This window comes from Leopardus geoffroyi, chromosome D4, assembly GCF_018350155.1.
Source record: "Leopardus geoffroyi isolate Oge1 chromosome D4, O.geoffroyi_Oge1_pat1.0, whole genome shotgun sequence".
Taxonomy (NCBI): Eukaryota; Metazoa; Chordata; class Mammalia; order Carnivora; family Felidae; genus Leopardus; species Leopardus geoffroyi.
In genome coordinates, this window is record NC_059342.1 from 26,850,880 (window position 1) to 26,865,465 (window position 14,586).

At 37.8% G+C, this 14,586-nt stretch overlaps 1 protein-coding gene across 5 annotated transcripts in view; it reads left to right on the plus strand.

Moving 5' to 3' along the window:
- Positions 1–14,586, plus strand: part of NAA35 (N-alpha-acetyltransferase 35, NatC auxiliary subunit) — a 96,843-nt gene that overhangs the window by 27,098 nt on the left and 55,159 nt on the right. For all 5 annotated transcript variants that reach the window (XM_045469004.1, XM_045469005.1, XM_045469009.1 and 2 more), the window contains exons 7-11: positions 10,509–10,575; positions 10,655–10,698; positions 11,927–11,977; positions 12,855–12,938; positions 13,900–14,014. In XM_045469004.1, coding sequence (XP_045324960.1) covers positions 10,509–10,575; positions 10,655–10,698; positions 11,927–11,977; positions 12,855–12,938; positions 13,900–14,014 — 361 coding nt within the window. The remainder of the gene's footprint in view (positions 1–10,508; positions 10,576–10,654; positions 10,699–11,926; positions 11,978–12,854; positions 12,939–13,899; positions 14,015–14,586) is intronic.

Consider the following 14,586-nt stretch of genomic DNA (forward strand, 5'->3'; position numbering starts at 1 on the left):
CAAAAATACTGCTCTAGTAATTCTCTCTGTCCCTTGCATAATGAATTTGCCCCTGTACTGGATCATTCCTGTCAGCATGCAAACATGCCTTATCTTCCTCAATCTTAAAAAAATGCCATTTTTTGGCATACTTCAGCTTCTGCCCCATATCTCAGTTCTTTTCAGCTAGACTTCTTGAATTCACTCGAGTCAGGCTTTGAATGGTATTCCACCAAAGCTTCATTGTCATGGTCATCCAAGACCTCAGTGTTGCTAAACCCGTTGGTTAATGTTTGGTCTTCAATTTGACAATAAATTTCATATAATAAAAAAAATAAATAAATAAAAATAAAAAAATAAAAAGTCTTCAATAAGCAAAGTTACATAATTATTTTGGTTTTAGTAAAAATAATCATGCAAATAAAAAAAAAAATGTTTGGTCTTAAACTTGATTGGTTATCAGATTTTTGACATGGAGTCCATCCTTGAAACAAATTATTTTCTTGGCTCTTTTTCCCTGGTTTCCTGCCTCACTGATTGTTCTTGTTTGTCATCTCATTCTTTTTTTAAAAAATTAAAAAAAAATTTTTTTTAACATTTATTCATTTTTGAAAGACAGAGACAGAGTGCAAACGGGGGAGGGCTAGAAAGAGAGGGAGACAGAATCCGAAGCAGGCTCCAAGCTCAGAGCTGTCAGCACAGAGCCTGACACTGGGCTCGAACTCATGGACTGCGAGATCATGACCTGAGCCGAAGTCAGCCGCCCAACCAACTGAGCCACCCAGGAGCCCCTAAATTTTTTTTAATGTTTATTTATTTTTGAGAGGTCGACAGCACAAATGAGGGAGAGGCAGAGAGAGAGGGAGACACAGAATCCGAAGCAGGCTCCAGGCTCCAAGCTATCAGCACAGAGCCTGACATGGGGGCTTGAACCCACAAACCATGAGATCATGACCTGAGCCAAAGTCGGACGTTTAACCAACTGAGCCACTCAGGTGCCCCGGTTTGTCATCTCATTCTTTAGGCCAGCGCTGTCCAATAGATAACAGAATACAAGCCATTTATATCATTTAAAATGTTCTAGTAGCTTATCAGTGGAATTAATTTTGGAACGTTTTATTAGTCCAATATATCTAAAATAATATTCCAGTATATAATTATTTAAAAACCATTAATGAAACATAAAATTGTATTTTTTGGTACCAAGTATTCCAAGTGTGGTATGTAACACAGCACATCTCAGTTTGAACCATCCACATTTGAAGCACTCACTACTTGATTGGTTGTGTGATGGCCATATTGGACAGCACAGTCTAAATATTGGTGTGGCTCAGGCTCCATCTTTACACCTGTCTGTACTCACTTCCCTGATGACCTCGTGCAGTTTCATAGTCTTAAATTCTGTCTCTACTAATGAAGCCTAAGTTTGTATCCTCAGCCTAGACTTTAGACTTCCCTAAATCTCAGACTTCTATGTGCTTACTGCCTGTTCTGCATTCTCCATTTAGATGTCTGTCTCAGAGTTCACGTTTCCAAAATGGAGTTGCTGATTTCCCCCTTGCCTCCTAGCTTCTTCTTTCTGTAGTCTTCTCAATCTCAGCAAATGGAGCTCCGTTCTTCTCATTGTGTAGAACAAAAATCCTGCAGTCATCCTTGATTCTTCTCTTTCTCTCATTCCCCACATATAAACCCTCAGGAAGTCCTGTGAACCAAAGGCTGTCAAACTACAGCCTGAAGACCAACCTACCCTGTTGCCTTTGTTTTTTATGGCTCTTGAGCTAAGAACGGTTTCTGTGTTTTAAACAGTTATATAAGTACCTACGTAATATTCTCCACTTTACCACTTGGCCTGCAATGGGTAAAATATATATTATCTGGCTCTGTAAGAAATAGTTTGCCAGTCTTTGACTGATACTATCTATTTGTTAGCATGTGCCAGGTGCTGCTGGGTGTTAACGCACCGTAATGACAGGCATATATTGCCTTGCTTATGTAGGGTGAGGGTGGAGGGAGACTAAGAGCTCCTTCCTTAAACATCAGCTTCTTCTGATGCCATACCTCAGTCTACAAAGGTGTCTGATACCTCTAATTCTTTTTTTTTTTTAATGTTTGTTTATTTTTGAGAGAGAAAAATAGAGCCCCCATGCAAGCAGGGAGGGGCAGAGGGAGACAGAGGATCCCAAGCAGGCTCTGCACTGACAACAGCAATCCTAATGTAGGATTTGAACTCAAACTGTGAGGTCATGGCCTGAGCCAAAGTCAGACACTCAATCAACTGAGCCATCCAGGAACTCTGAATTCTTGAAAGTTTTCTTTGTCTTTACTTCCGAGTGGCATTGGTTTAGCTTTTTTCACTCACATAAGTCAGTTACTTTTTGTCCATTACTTTGCATCTTCCAAAAATTGTCTCATGCATTTTGTCTCTTGTCCTCCATTCTCTTTGTCCTTTGGGATTCAAACTTGTAATTCCTATAGTGTCATTGTTAGTATGATTTTAAGAGGTATAGTAGAAGTCAGCATTTAACCAGAAGTTCACCCTTTCTGCTGCCTACATGATAAAAGTCAAAAACCTCTTAGAGTAACGCTGTCCATGAGCCAGCCCCAACTTTATTACTCATCTTTTTTTGTTGTTTTATTGAGTTATATTTGACATACAGTGTTGTGGACGTTTACGGTGTAGTGCACATTGATATGATGCATTTATATTGCTGTATAATTGCCATAGCTCACACCTGTTGCATCACATAATGATCATTTCTGCTAGTGCTGGGAACGGTTAAAATCTAGTCTCTTAGCACATTTAGTGTTTATAATAGAGTTTTGTTGTTTATAATCTGCGCTTGTGTTAGATCCAGGACTTACCGCCTAGTTGTAAATATGTACCCTGAACACCTCTCCCATTTCCTCACCCTCCAGTTCCTGGCAACCGCCATTTTATTCTTTTACTCACCATTTTACTAGCTTTTATAATTTTGGTTTTCTTAGATTCCACCGTAAGAGGTAATGTATAGTGTTTGTTTTTCTGTCTCTGACTTACTCATGTGGTATGGTATTCTCCAGGTCTATCTATGTTGTTGCAAATGGCAGGATTTCCTTTTTTCCCATGGCTGAGTAGAATTCCATTGTCTATACATACATACATACATACCACATCTTTATCCATTCATGCATTGGTGGACACTTAGGTTGTTTTTGTGTCTTGGCTGTTGTGAATAGTACTGCAGTAACATGGGAGCTATGTAGGTCTCTTCGTTATCTGCTTTCATTTCTTTTTGATCTATACCTAGAATTGGGATTGTTGGATCATAGGGTAGGTTTTTTTTTTTTTTTTTAGGGTAGTTCTATTTTAATTTTTTGAGGAACCTCCATACTGTTCTCCATAGTGGTTGAACTAGTTTACAATCCCACCAACAGTGCACAAGGGTTCTCTTTCTCCACATCCTCACCGACACTTGTCATCTCTTGCCTTCTTGATGATCACTCTTACATTGTCATTTCATTGTGGTATTCATTACTCCTCTTCCTTCTCCCTGTGGCATATTGTTGTTCAGCTGCTCCTGAGTACGCTATTCTCTTTCATTATCCCATGCCTGTGCACAGTATGCTCCTTCTGGCTCTTACGTCTTTTCTCCTTACCTATTTAGGGAAAAGTCCTATTTATCTTTAGGCTTGGATCCCACTCTCCTGACTTGCCCATACAGATTTCAGTTTTCTTCTCTGCTCTTCTTAGCACATTCTTCTATTACAGCTGGTGTCTGCGTACTGGCTTGCATGGAACAGTCTTACTTGGCACCTTTTATCCTGTATGGTTATTAATAGCATCCCTTTTTACTCTCAATAGTGTGCCAGTTTGAATAATGAATGCATGTATAGCCCACTCCTTCTGTCATTTTCTTTGATTATGGATGTAATGTTTGAAGGTAACTCCTGCTTCATTTTGTAAACTTGAAAATCTGAGATGGTCTCAGCTTAGGATGATGGAGCTGAAAGATTACTTCTGGTATTCCTGTTATTTGGCATGCTAGAAGTGTGTATCACTTAAGTCACTGTAGTTGGATTTTTGTCTTATTTGCAGCCAAACATATTTATAATACAAAAATAAACTATAAAAGTTGGTTTGGGGCGCCTGGGTGGCTCAGTTGGTTAAGCATCTGACTTTGGCTCAGGTCATGATCTCATGGTTTGTGGGTTCGAGCCCCATGTTGGGCGCTGTGCTGACAGCTTGGAGCCTGGAGCCTGTTTCAGATTCTGTGTCCCCCTCTCTGTCTGTTCCTCCCCTGCTCAAGCTCTGTCTCTCTCTCTCTCTCTCAAAAATAAATATTAAAAACAATTTTTTTTTTAAAGTTCTGGTTTGCCTGGTAAAGAGTAAATGCTATTACCCATTTGGTGTATATTTCTTCACATAGTTCCTGATAATATGTATACATGTGTATTTTATTTAACGTGATAAAATTATATAAACTGCAACTTTTTCCCACAGACAATAGAAAATAGATTTCTATACCTACCAACACATGTAGGTGGAGAGCTACCTCATTGTTTTTTATTAGCTGCATAACATCATGTTAAGAGTACAGGTTTTGAATAATTATCTGTGGCATGAATCATTAAAGGATGCTAAAACTAGTGAACAAAAGTATAATGAGCACAGGATTTGTACCTAGCCTCCAAGTATCTTCTGGCAAGATATATATTAATTACAAAGGGAAGTGAGTAGTTTACAGTGAAGAAACGTGGCAGATACCATCTTAGCTAAGTGGCCAGATTTAATATCACCAACGATAGGACAGGTCAACATGTACCTCCAGATACAATGCTCCATGAAGAACACAGCATCACTTCTGTGGTATTCCTATCCAGTATGACATAAATTGGATTTAATCTTGGGGAAACATAGGCAAACCCATATTGAAGGATGTGCACAGAATAACTTTGGCCTGTACTATTCCAAAATGTCAGGCTCCACATTAAAGAGACATGAATTTCCTAATTTAATCATTGTAGTGTGATTATGCAAGAGAGTGATTATTTGTTTTGGAAAAATCACACAAGTATTTATTTATTTTAAGTTTATCTTGAGAGAGAGCATGGGCACGAGCAGGGGAGGGCAGACACGTGCAGTTTCCACTGGGAGTTTCCACTGGGAGGCTCAAACACGTGAACCGTGAGATCATGACCTGAGCGGAAGTCTGCCGCTTAACTAACTGAGCCACCTAGGCGCCCCCTTACTGAAGGATTTAGAGGTAAAATGGCATCACAGGGTAGGACTTAGTCTCAAATGTTTAAGAAAACAATCTAGAGAATCATAATGCAAATATGGTAAAATGTTATCATTTGAAGAATATCGGAAAGGAATATGGGACTTCGTATTCTGAAATTTTTTCAAAATAAAAGTTTAAAAAGTACAGCCTGCAGGGATTGATGCCACCTAAGTTTGTGTCCTTCCTCTGTCACCTATACACTGTGTGGTGCTTCTATGCCTCAGTGTCCTCATTTATAAAATGTAGTTTGTAATAGTCCCCACCTCAGGGTGTTGTGAGGATTAGTAAAGTTAATACAATAAAATTTTTAGAAGAGTGCCTGGCATATAGTAAGTACATAATAATGTTATTATTTATTAGTATTCCATTGTATATACAGTAAATTACAAGGCACTTACTAATGGACATTTAGATTGTTTGAAGTCTTGATGTGAATCATCTGTGACCATGTTTTACCCTTCCTTCTGGTCTGTAGAAGGTACTCAGATTTGGTTGAATGACTCAAATCATTTCAGGAGCCTCTGAAATGATTTTTTAAAGCAATATTAAATTGTAACTGATATATTGCAATTGTTTTAGAAGCGATTGAAAACATTTTTACTTGATTAGACTATTATATTATTAGCACAGTCAAGATTACTGGTTTAGTTGGAATCGCATTAAGTACTGGTATTGGGTGTTCTGCAGTTATGATTATAAATATTTTATCATTCTAAATTTTCTTGTGGTGCTGCATTGTTTTAAATACTGTGTTTTATAGAACCCTGAATATCTGTGATAACTTTCTGCAACTATATCTTGGCAGTATTGTAAAGTACAGTAAAGAACATGGGGCTTTGTACCTGTCAAGATGTCTTAATTCTCTCACTGGATAACAGACTCTTTAATGGCTATGGTTGTGTTTCGCCATTGTATCCCTGGTTATCTAGTCCATACCAGCCACCATTGTGTCCTCAGAAAATGGTTCAGAAATGGATAAGGGAGGCAAAACTTTCCTTACTAATCTACACTTTCAAGATGTTGAATTCAAAAATACTACCCTTTGATCGCTACCACTTACTTTCTGGCTTCCCCTGCTCCTGCTATCCTTCAGTTCCACAGAGACCTCCCAGATTCCCAGATGCTGCTCCTTTCTCTCTTGTGGCCTCATTTCCATGGTCCACTGGTGAAATCGTTCGTTTTCAGACACCCTTAACTCCCTTGCCCTTCTCATCTCATCATAATGTGTCACTTACATGGCAAAACCCCAACCATCTGTCTACTTGCTGCTTGCACCCAAACAGCAGAAGGCTGCTCGAGAAAACCCACATCTGTGTGTCTCTTCTCACTTTAATTTTAGGACTGCAAATCTCAGATGGGCACTCAGCACTAGAGACAGTCCTATCTTTCAACACTTCTGTGGTAAACTTGGTTTCATAGCCTCTCAGGGACTTCTCCACATCTTTTATCTCTCAAGACCTCCGTTGCCAGTGTCAGCTTACTTTGTACCTTAATGAAATATTTGATGGAATCAGACGTAGGTAGGAGTACCTCATCTTCTCACAACCACACATGCTAGCCTGTATTGGAACCCACATCATCTACCTATTATCTTGTGAAAATACAAGTATCCCTGACAATATAAGCTCAGCCTCCACTTGTGTTCTCCATTCTGTTCCCTCTTGCCTGCTGCAATCATTAACCCGTCTCTGTATTGCATTGTTAGTGTCTCTTTCCCTACTAGATTATTCTTATGGCATATAAACATGCTTTAAATATCAGTTTAAAACAAAATACCACAGTTCCTTTGATCCCATGACTCCTTATATCTACACTGTCATTTCTCTGCTACCCTGTGCAAAAAACTCCTTGAGTGAGCTGTTAATGTTTACTTATTTTACTTTCTCCTTGTCTCTTCTCACCCTCTCGTACATTTTTTTCTACCACTGCACAGAAACTGGTCTTAACAAGGCCCTTAATGATCTCCATTTTGCTAACTCCATTGTTTATACTCTGCAGCTTTTTTTTTTTTTAATTTTTTTTTTTCAACGTTTATTTATTTTTGGGACAGAGAGAGACAGAGCATGAACGGGGGAGGGGCAGAGAGAGAGGGAGACACAGAATCGGAAACAGGCTCCAGGCTCTGAGCCATCAGCCCAGAGCCTGACGCGGGGCTCGAACTCCCGGACCGCGAGATCGTGACCTGGCTGAAGTCGGACGCTTAACCGACTGCGCCACCCAGGCGCCCCAATATACTCTGCAGCTTTTGACTTCATTTGACACAGTTGACCTCTCTTTGAAATACTTCCTTCTCATCTTCCTGATACAGCTGTCTCTTGGATTTCTTTCTTCCTCATTGGTTAGCACATATCTCGTGTTTGCTCCTCTAGATGCTGGAACGCACCTGGGCTCCTGTGTCCCTTCTGCTTCAGTTGATGTCCTCTGGTTCTGCTCCATATTATACCAACTCTGTGCTGATGAAGCCCAAATTTATGTCTCTAGTCTTGATTCCTCCCCTGACTTCCAGACTCACGCAAGTGCCTTCCTGAAATCTTCACTTGGATAACTAAAGAAATTATAAACTTAATCAAAATCGTACTCCATTTCTGCCTTTAAACCTACTCCTCTGAAAGTCTGCTCCCTCTCAGTAAATTGTGCTATCATATACCAGTTGCTCAGACGAAACACCTGAAAATGATCCTTGATTGTGAAGTTTACCTCCTACTCCACATTCGCGTCTTTGGCACATCGTGTAGGCTTTACCTTTTCAATATATCCTGATTTCAACAACCTCTCATCACCTCCAGTTATAATCTCAATCCAAATCATCATCAGCTCCTGCTTGTACTGTTGGGTAGTGTCCAGTAACTGGTTTGTCTCCCTGGTTTCACTTTGATTTTTGCTCTTGTTAAATCTACAAGGTTTCAGGAATGATCTTTTAATGGTAGCATCTGCTTATGTAACTTGGTCTGCTTCAGTCCTCCAGTGATTTAGATGAAGTTCTTGTTACTGAGGCTAGTATTTATTTACATAGACCTGTGGTATTCTATCATGTGAATGCTTTTCCTTAGATGCAATGATTCCTCTTGGAAAACGTTGCATCGATGGGGCTTACTGGTGTGTTTTGTTTCATCTTCACGGTGTTGGCCTACTTAATTTTTAAAAAATGAGTAACATTCAAAAGTTGGAGGATTTTATGTTAAATTAAGTTTTTGTTCTGAAAGACACTAGTTGTGCCTTCATTACTCAGTAAGATAAGTAGTGGCTGGCTTCCTTCAGATGAAGCATGTCTTCTCCAGTTTGCCACGGTGTCCACCAGTCCCACAAGTATCCCAAGCCAACTTGATCTACATAGGAAGATGACCAGGAAAACAGCCCCTGTCCTACAGTAGGTCATCATTCAGTTGACAAATATATTTTGAACAATACTTTGTGCCAAGTACAGTTCTAAGCCCTGGAGATAAAGCAGTGAATACAACAAAGCCTTGATGTCATTGAGCATGCATTCCTTGAGACAGATAGTGTGTCACTAAACAAGTACATCTCGTCAGGTGTTGGTGAGTTCTATGTAGAAGAGTAAAGCAGGCACAGGGCATGTAGAATGGCGGGGGATGCTGTTTTAAAGAGAATGCACAGTGCAAAGCTCTGTTTTGAGGTTTGACACGGGAACAGAGGCTAGAATACAGTGAGTGAAGGGGGCTTTGGAGATCTTAGGAAGAAACTCCTTGTAGGGAGGGGTCAGCATGTACAGAGGTCTTGAGAAGAGAAGGTGTTTGATGTGTCTGAAGGATAATAAGGCCTGTGTGGCTGCAGTGCAGGGATCGTGGAGAAGAATGGTAGGTAGAAGGAAATGAGGTTGGAGAGGGAAGCTGGGCCACATGGTGATTGATGGAGGGCCTCAGTCCATGTAGGATTTTTGATTTTCCTGTGAGGAGGGAAACAGTTGAAAGGTTTTCAGTAGGAGGTGATGTGAAATGACTTATTTTAAAACAACCCTTTCGGCTTTTGGTGGTGAATAAATTGTAGCAGGGATAAGCATGGAAGGGGGGGCCCTGTGTGGAGGCAGTTGTGGAAGTGAGAGGCGGTGGTGCCTTCACTAGAGACAGCTGTGAAAGCCGGGAGCTGCACTTAGATGAGAAATTGGAAGTTTGAGTCTGTCATCTGTTCTGATGATCTGATACAGAACGTGGGAAAATGAGAGGAATCGAGGTGAAGGTTTTCAGCCAGAGTAACTATGGGTGGATAGAGGTGCCATTTAGCAATGTGGTAAACACTGGGAGAGTTCCTTTTTAGATGTGTAAAACACGAGAATCCTATTTGGTGGCCAAGTAGGGGTAGAGCATAAACTTTACCTAGAGGATAAGCTCACAGCTTTGTAACACAACCTGAGATTTTTAAAAGTCCCAATCCTGTGAGTCCTGTAATAACACTAACAGTTCTTTGAACCCAGGGACATTGATGTTTGTTTGTTTGTTTGTTTTTCTGTTTGTAACCTATAGTACGTGATATAGATTACATATAGATTACACTGATACTTTTAAGAATCCAAAAATTCTGCTATAGTTCTGGCCCCTGCTGTAAACGCCTGTTATTCCATTGTATTAGGCTTCTATATACGTGTTGAGAATTCTAACATGACAGAAACATTCCTTTAATAGAGCTTGTGACTTAATAGAGTCAGCCAAATGATATTAAATTTCTAGTCTTCAAAGTGAGTCTAGCAAACTACTTAATTTGTTAATGTCTCAGCAGTGTTTTAAATGACTTTGCAGGTAGGAATCCATGTATGAATAACTTTTTCTTTATAGTGGGGCTGAGTGGAAATGTGCTTTTGCTATCACTTTGAGTAATTTTATTTGAGAAGGCTTAACCTTTGTAGCCGAACAGTGTATAAACAAGCATTTGATAATTTTTGTATTAAAAGTCTTGTTTAAATCTTTCAATCTTATCAAGCAGTAATTTCTGTGTATTTACTGTTCACTTGTGAATGTGAGAATACTCCGTAAGTGTGAATTACTATTTTCTGATATTGTCATAAGCATTAACCTTATTTTGCAAATGAACATACTAAATGCAAGTGTATTTAAATTGCCTAAAGACAAACAAAGATGGAGACAGCATTAGAATATGATGTTTTAAGGATACATTGTAGGGAAAACGTGGATGTATATAGATAAGCTGATGACATTTCATTACTGTGTTCATATTAGCAAATTGTGATTTTGTAAGAGAAATCTAATAAAAGGTTTTGCTAGTACTCAAAGGCCTAATTATTGCTTTCCTGTACAGGAAGATTTTCAATCAATGACTTATGGATTTAAAATGGCTAACAGTGTGACAGACCTTCGAGTGACAGGTAAAAGAGTTTATACGATGATTCACAAGTTTTGTGTTTGGATTTGTTTCCCATTTAAACTCATGGTCTCTCTTTCTAGGCATGCTAAAAGATGTGGAGGATGACATGCAAAGAAGAGTAAAGGTATTTTCCATCTCTCGTTGCTTTGCTATAGGATCTTTGAACTCTTCTAAGTGTGAGGTTACCTTTAGCCGATTACAGCTAGTGAAGGGAGGACCACCCTCTTCCTTGATATATGCTGTGTCTTTTTTGCAATGAATTTGAAGACAACTTCACAGGAGGAGTTTCTGGTGAATTAATGTTCCTTTCAAGTATTGAAAATGTAACCTTTAAGATGTTTCACTTTTTTGCCAGTGTTTTAGAATTACACTCTGCTGTTTTAAGAATATTAAATATTAAATATTAATATTCTAGAATGTTAAGTTCCTCAGAGGTAAGGACTATCGTCTTCAACTTTGTATCTTCAATAGCTAGTACAATGTGTGCAACACAGTAGAAGACCTCAGTAAATGGTGGCTCCCCAAATCTGGTGAAAGCCTTCTGTGAATAATATGCTTGAGCCAGATGATGTGACGATTTGGTTTGCACAGAGATTTAAAAAAGGAAAAAAGTTCTATTTCTGCTGTTTTTCTACACGTATAACACAGCATGGTTGTCACAGTGATTATATATTATTGCCTTAGTTGATATTTATAATTGTGCAGTGAATTAGGCAATAAGTTGCATACAATGCCCTAGTTTTAGATGAGGAAAACACAGCTTAAAGGAGTTAAGTAAGCTGTCTGAGATTAATACAGGGCATGCCACTCGGAAGTGGCAGTGCGGGGCTAGAACCCTGATCTTCTGCCAGATCTTCCCATAGTACTGCCCTGCAGTTGTCAAAATAGTCGTGTGTCATTCACGTATAAACGAGAGGTTTTGCATTTTAGTGTAGAATAATCAGTATTTACAGTGTGACTTTATTTTTATGATGTGATTTTTATAAAGGTTACTATTTTTTTCTAACAGGGTTAGTTTTGAGAGTGTCAAGACTTTCAATTAATACATCGTTTTAAAAAGAAAGAAGTACCGTGTGCCACATGCTTTTACTTATTTCATTGTTTTGCTTTTGCTGTTTTTAATACCTTACTCTTCCATATGATCTTTATAATTTGTATCAAAATGAACTTTCTGTATATAGTATTAATAGGAAAATAAATAGTAGATACAGCTTTTTTCTTCCAAATATTTTTCTTAAAATCAGATTCTTGCATATACTCAATAAATTAATTTAGTGCTTTATTTTGGTATTTATAAACTAGTATTTCTACAAGTTTGTGTTTATTTTAATTCACCTTTTTTAAAATTTTAGAGTACTCGAAGTCGACAAGGAGAAGAAAGAGATCCAGAAGTTGAACTAGAAGTAATTGAACTTATTTTCTGGTAGATAATATCAGAGAAGTCTACCTCTTAATGTTGTAGTTTTATGAACTGCGTTATAATTTATGGAAGCCCTTTTTAAGGTATTTCTTTAAAAGTTGGTCATTGCAAGGGATTTTATTTCCCTTGTATTTATTTTGATAGAATGATAGTACACCTCTTTCAAATACATGATTTCAAAGCTCTTCAGTATTCCTGTGAGGTAGGAAGAAAAATGATTTTTTACAGATGATACACCAAAACTTGGCAAAACTCAAGAACTTGGACAGTATGAAAAGTTGCTGAACCTTTGTCAAGATCCTTAATTTTCTGACTCTGCTTACAGCATCTTTTTATTATTCCTGTTAAAAATGCTAATTCAGGGGCACCTGGTTGGCTCAGTCGGTTAAACATCTGACTTCAGTTCAGTTCATGATCTCACGGCTCGTGAGTTTGAGCCCCATGTCGGGCTCTGTGTTGACAGCTAGGAGCCGGGAGCCTGCTTTGGATTCTGTGTTTCCCTCTCTCTCTCTGTCCCTCTCCTCATGCTCGCTCGCTCGCTCTCTCTCTCTCTCTCTCAAGAATAAATATTTAAAAAATTTTTTAAATGCTAATTCAGTTTTTGAGATATCAATGTAACTTTTGACTTAAGGAAAAGTTCATCCCATTGATAAAAAAGTTTTACTTTATATCTCTATTTCAGTAGAATAGGTTTTATGTTTTCTGCAGCTCATTTTCAGGCATTTAAAAGACTGTAAGTGAAAGTGTGTATAATATAGTAAGTCATTAACATTGAGATTTAGGACTTAAAATACTATATTTGAAAATGAAATTCCTTTGCCAGACTTTGCATCTTTTAACTTCTAGTCCTTATTTTTTAGCACCAACAATGTTTAGCAGTATTCAGCAGAGTGAAATTCACTCGAGTGTTACTGACAGTGCTCATAGCCTTTACTAAGAAAGAGGTAAGGGCATTTACTATAATCTATTTTAGTGGGTTATTTATTTTTTTTCCCTTTGGGGGGATAGAGTGTGTTATTGAAGTAATTCTGAGGCTTTTCCATCAAAGCACCCCCAACCACACATATACAGAATTGAGCATTTGGTATATTTTTATCTGGTGATTTTATATATATTTGTGTGTGTGTATATTATCACATATATATAATATTACATATATATGTAATATTAGAGTAGCCCTGATAATTTTTTCAAAAAGTCACATGAATTTACATTCTGCTCCATAACATATCCGTGTCTGTTGTTGGTATATAAATATATTTTATATTACTTGTTAATGGATATAATAATAGAAGCTGAAATTGCTTGTGGGTAGTCTTGTGAATTGAAAAGGAGAAAGCAAAAATGGGAATTTTAGGTAGACATCTTTCATTCAGTTAAATAATTAACTGTTGGATTTGTGTAGAACCAGAAGTAAGCCCTAGATGGTGAATACTTTTTCTTTGTGTGTATTTGCATTAATTGAAGTCAATTACAAACTAATATGTAGATAGTTAGGAAGTGGTGAGTAGAGAGCCAACCTTTACCATTGATCTAAGTCTGTTGTTTTCCTGTTTTCTTTTTTTTTAAATTTCAACTTAATGAATAGCATAGGAGAAATGTTGAAATTTTCCAGTTGCCTGAAACTCGATTTTTTTTCCTTTCTTTTTTTTTAAATATAAGATGAACAGAATAAGCCAGCATTGTTTCCTGTTAGTTTTTAATGGCTCCTACAAGATATAAGAAGGGGTAAAAAACTAATTTCTATCCTAACAGGATCTGAGCATCCTGTATTAAGTGAATAGTTTCTGAAAACCAATGTCATTACAACATTTAATTTCATTATTGTTTATAGGATTTTCCTATTTAATGTATATCTTTCAGTGAAAGAATATGTAAGAATGTTTTTGGTGATTTATTTGCTAGACCAGTGCTGTTGCAGAAGCTCAAAAATTGATGGTTCAAGCAGCAGATCTTCTTTCTGCCATTCATAATTCATTGCATCATGGCATCCAGGCTCAGAATGATACTACAAAAGGAGGTAATTGTTTTACTCTTTTTCTTTCTTACCCATCCAGATTATATAGTTTGGTTTGTTCTAAAATTTCATGTAAGTCAGCCTGTTGGGACCATGGGATGTTTTACTCTGTAGACTTACATAAAATGTACTATAGAACTTGGCCGTCTCCTGTATCTTACTGTTTGGGCTCTGAATATTTACCCTGTCTGGTGATCATTCTGTGATGTCAGCATTATATTCTTTTTTTAATCACCTCTCCCCTTTACTCCTTTGAGAGATCATCACCTCGATTACATAGTATTCCCTGAATACTTGGCCTAGATATGCCCTCTGCGGCCTCATTGCACTCATACATGCCTGTGTTAGAACATGTTTTTAGTATATCACATTGTAGTTGTTTGCCTGTTTGTCTTTCCATGACAGTATCTTAGGCCAGGAGCTATCTTATTTGTGTATCTCTGAAGTGCTTGGCACATTGTTGACAGTAGGTTATATTTATGAAATCTGTCTTAAAATGAAAGGAATAATGTACCTTTTTGTTGTAAAAGTTGCAGCTGAGTTAACATTTTAGATAATTTGTAGCAGTAGTGATT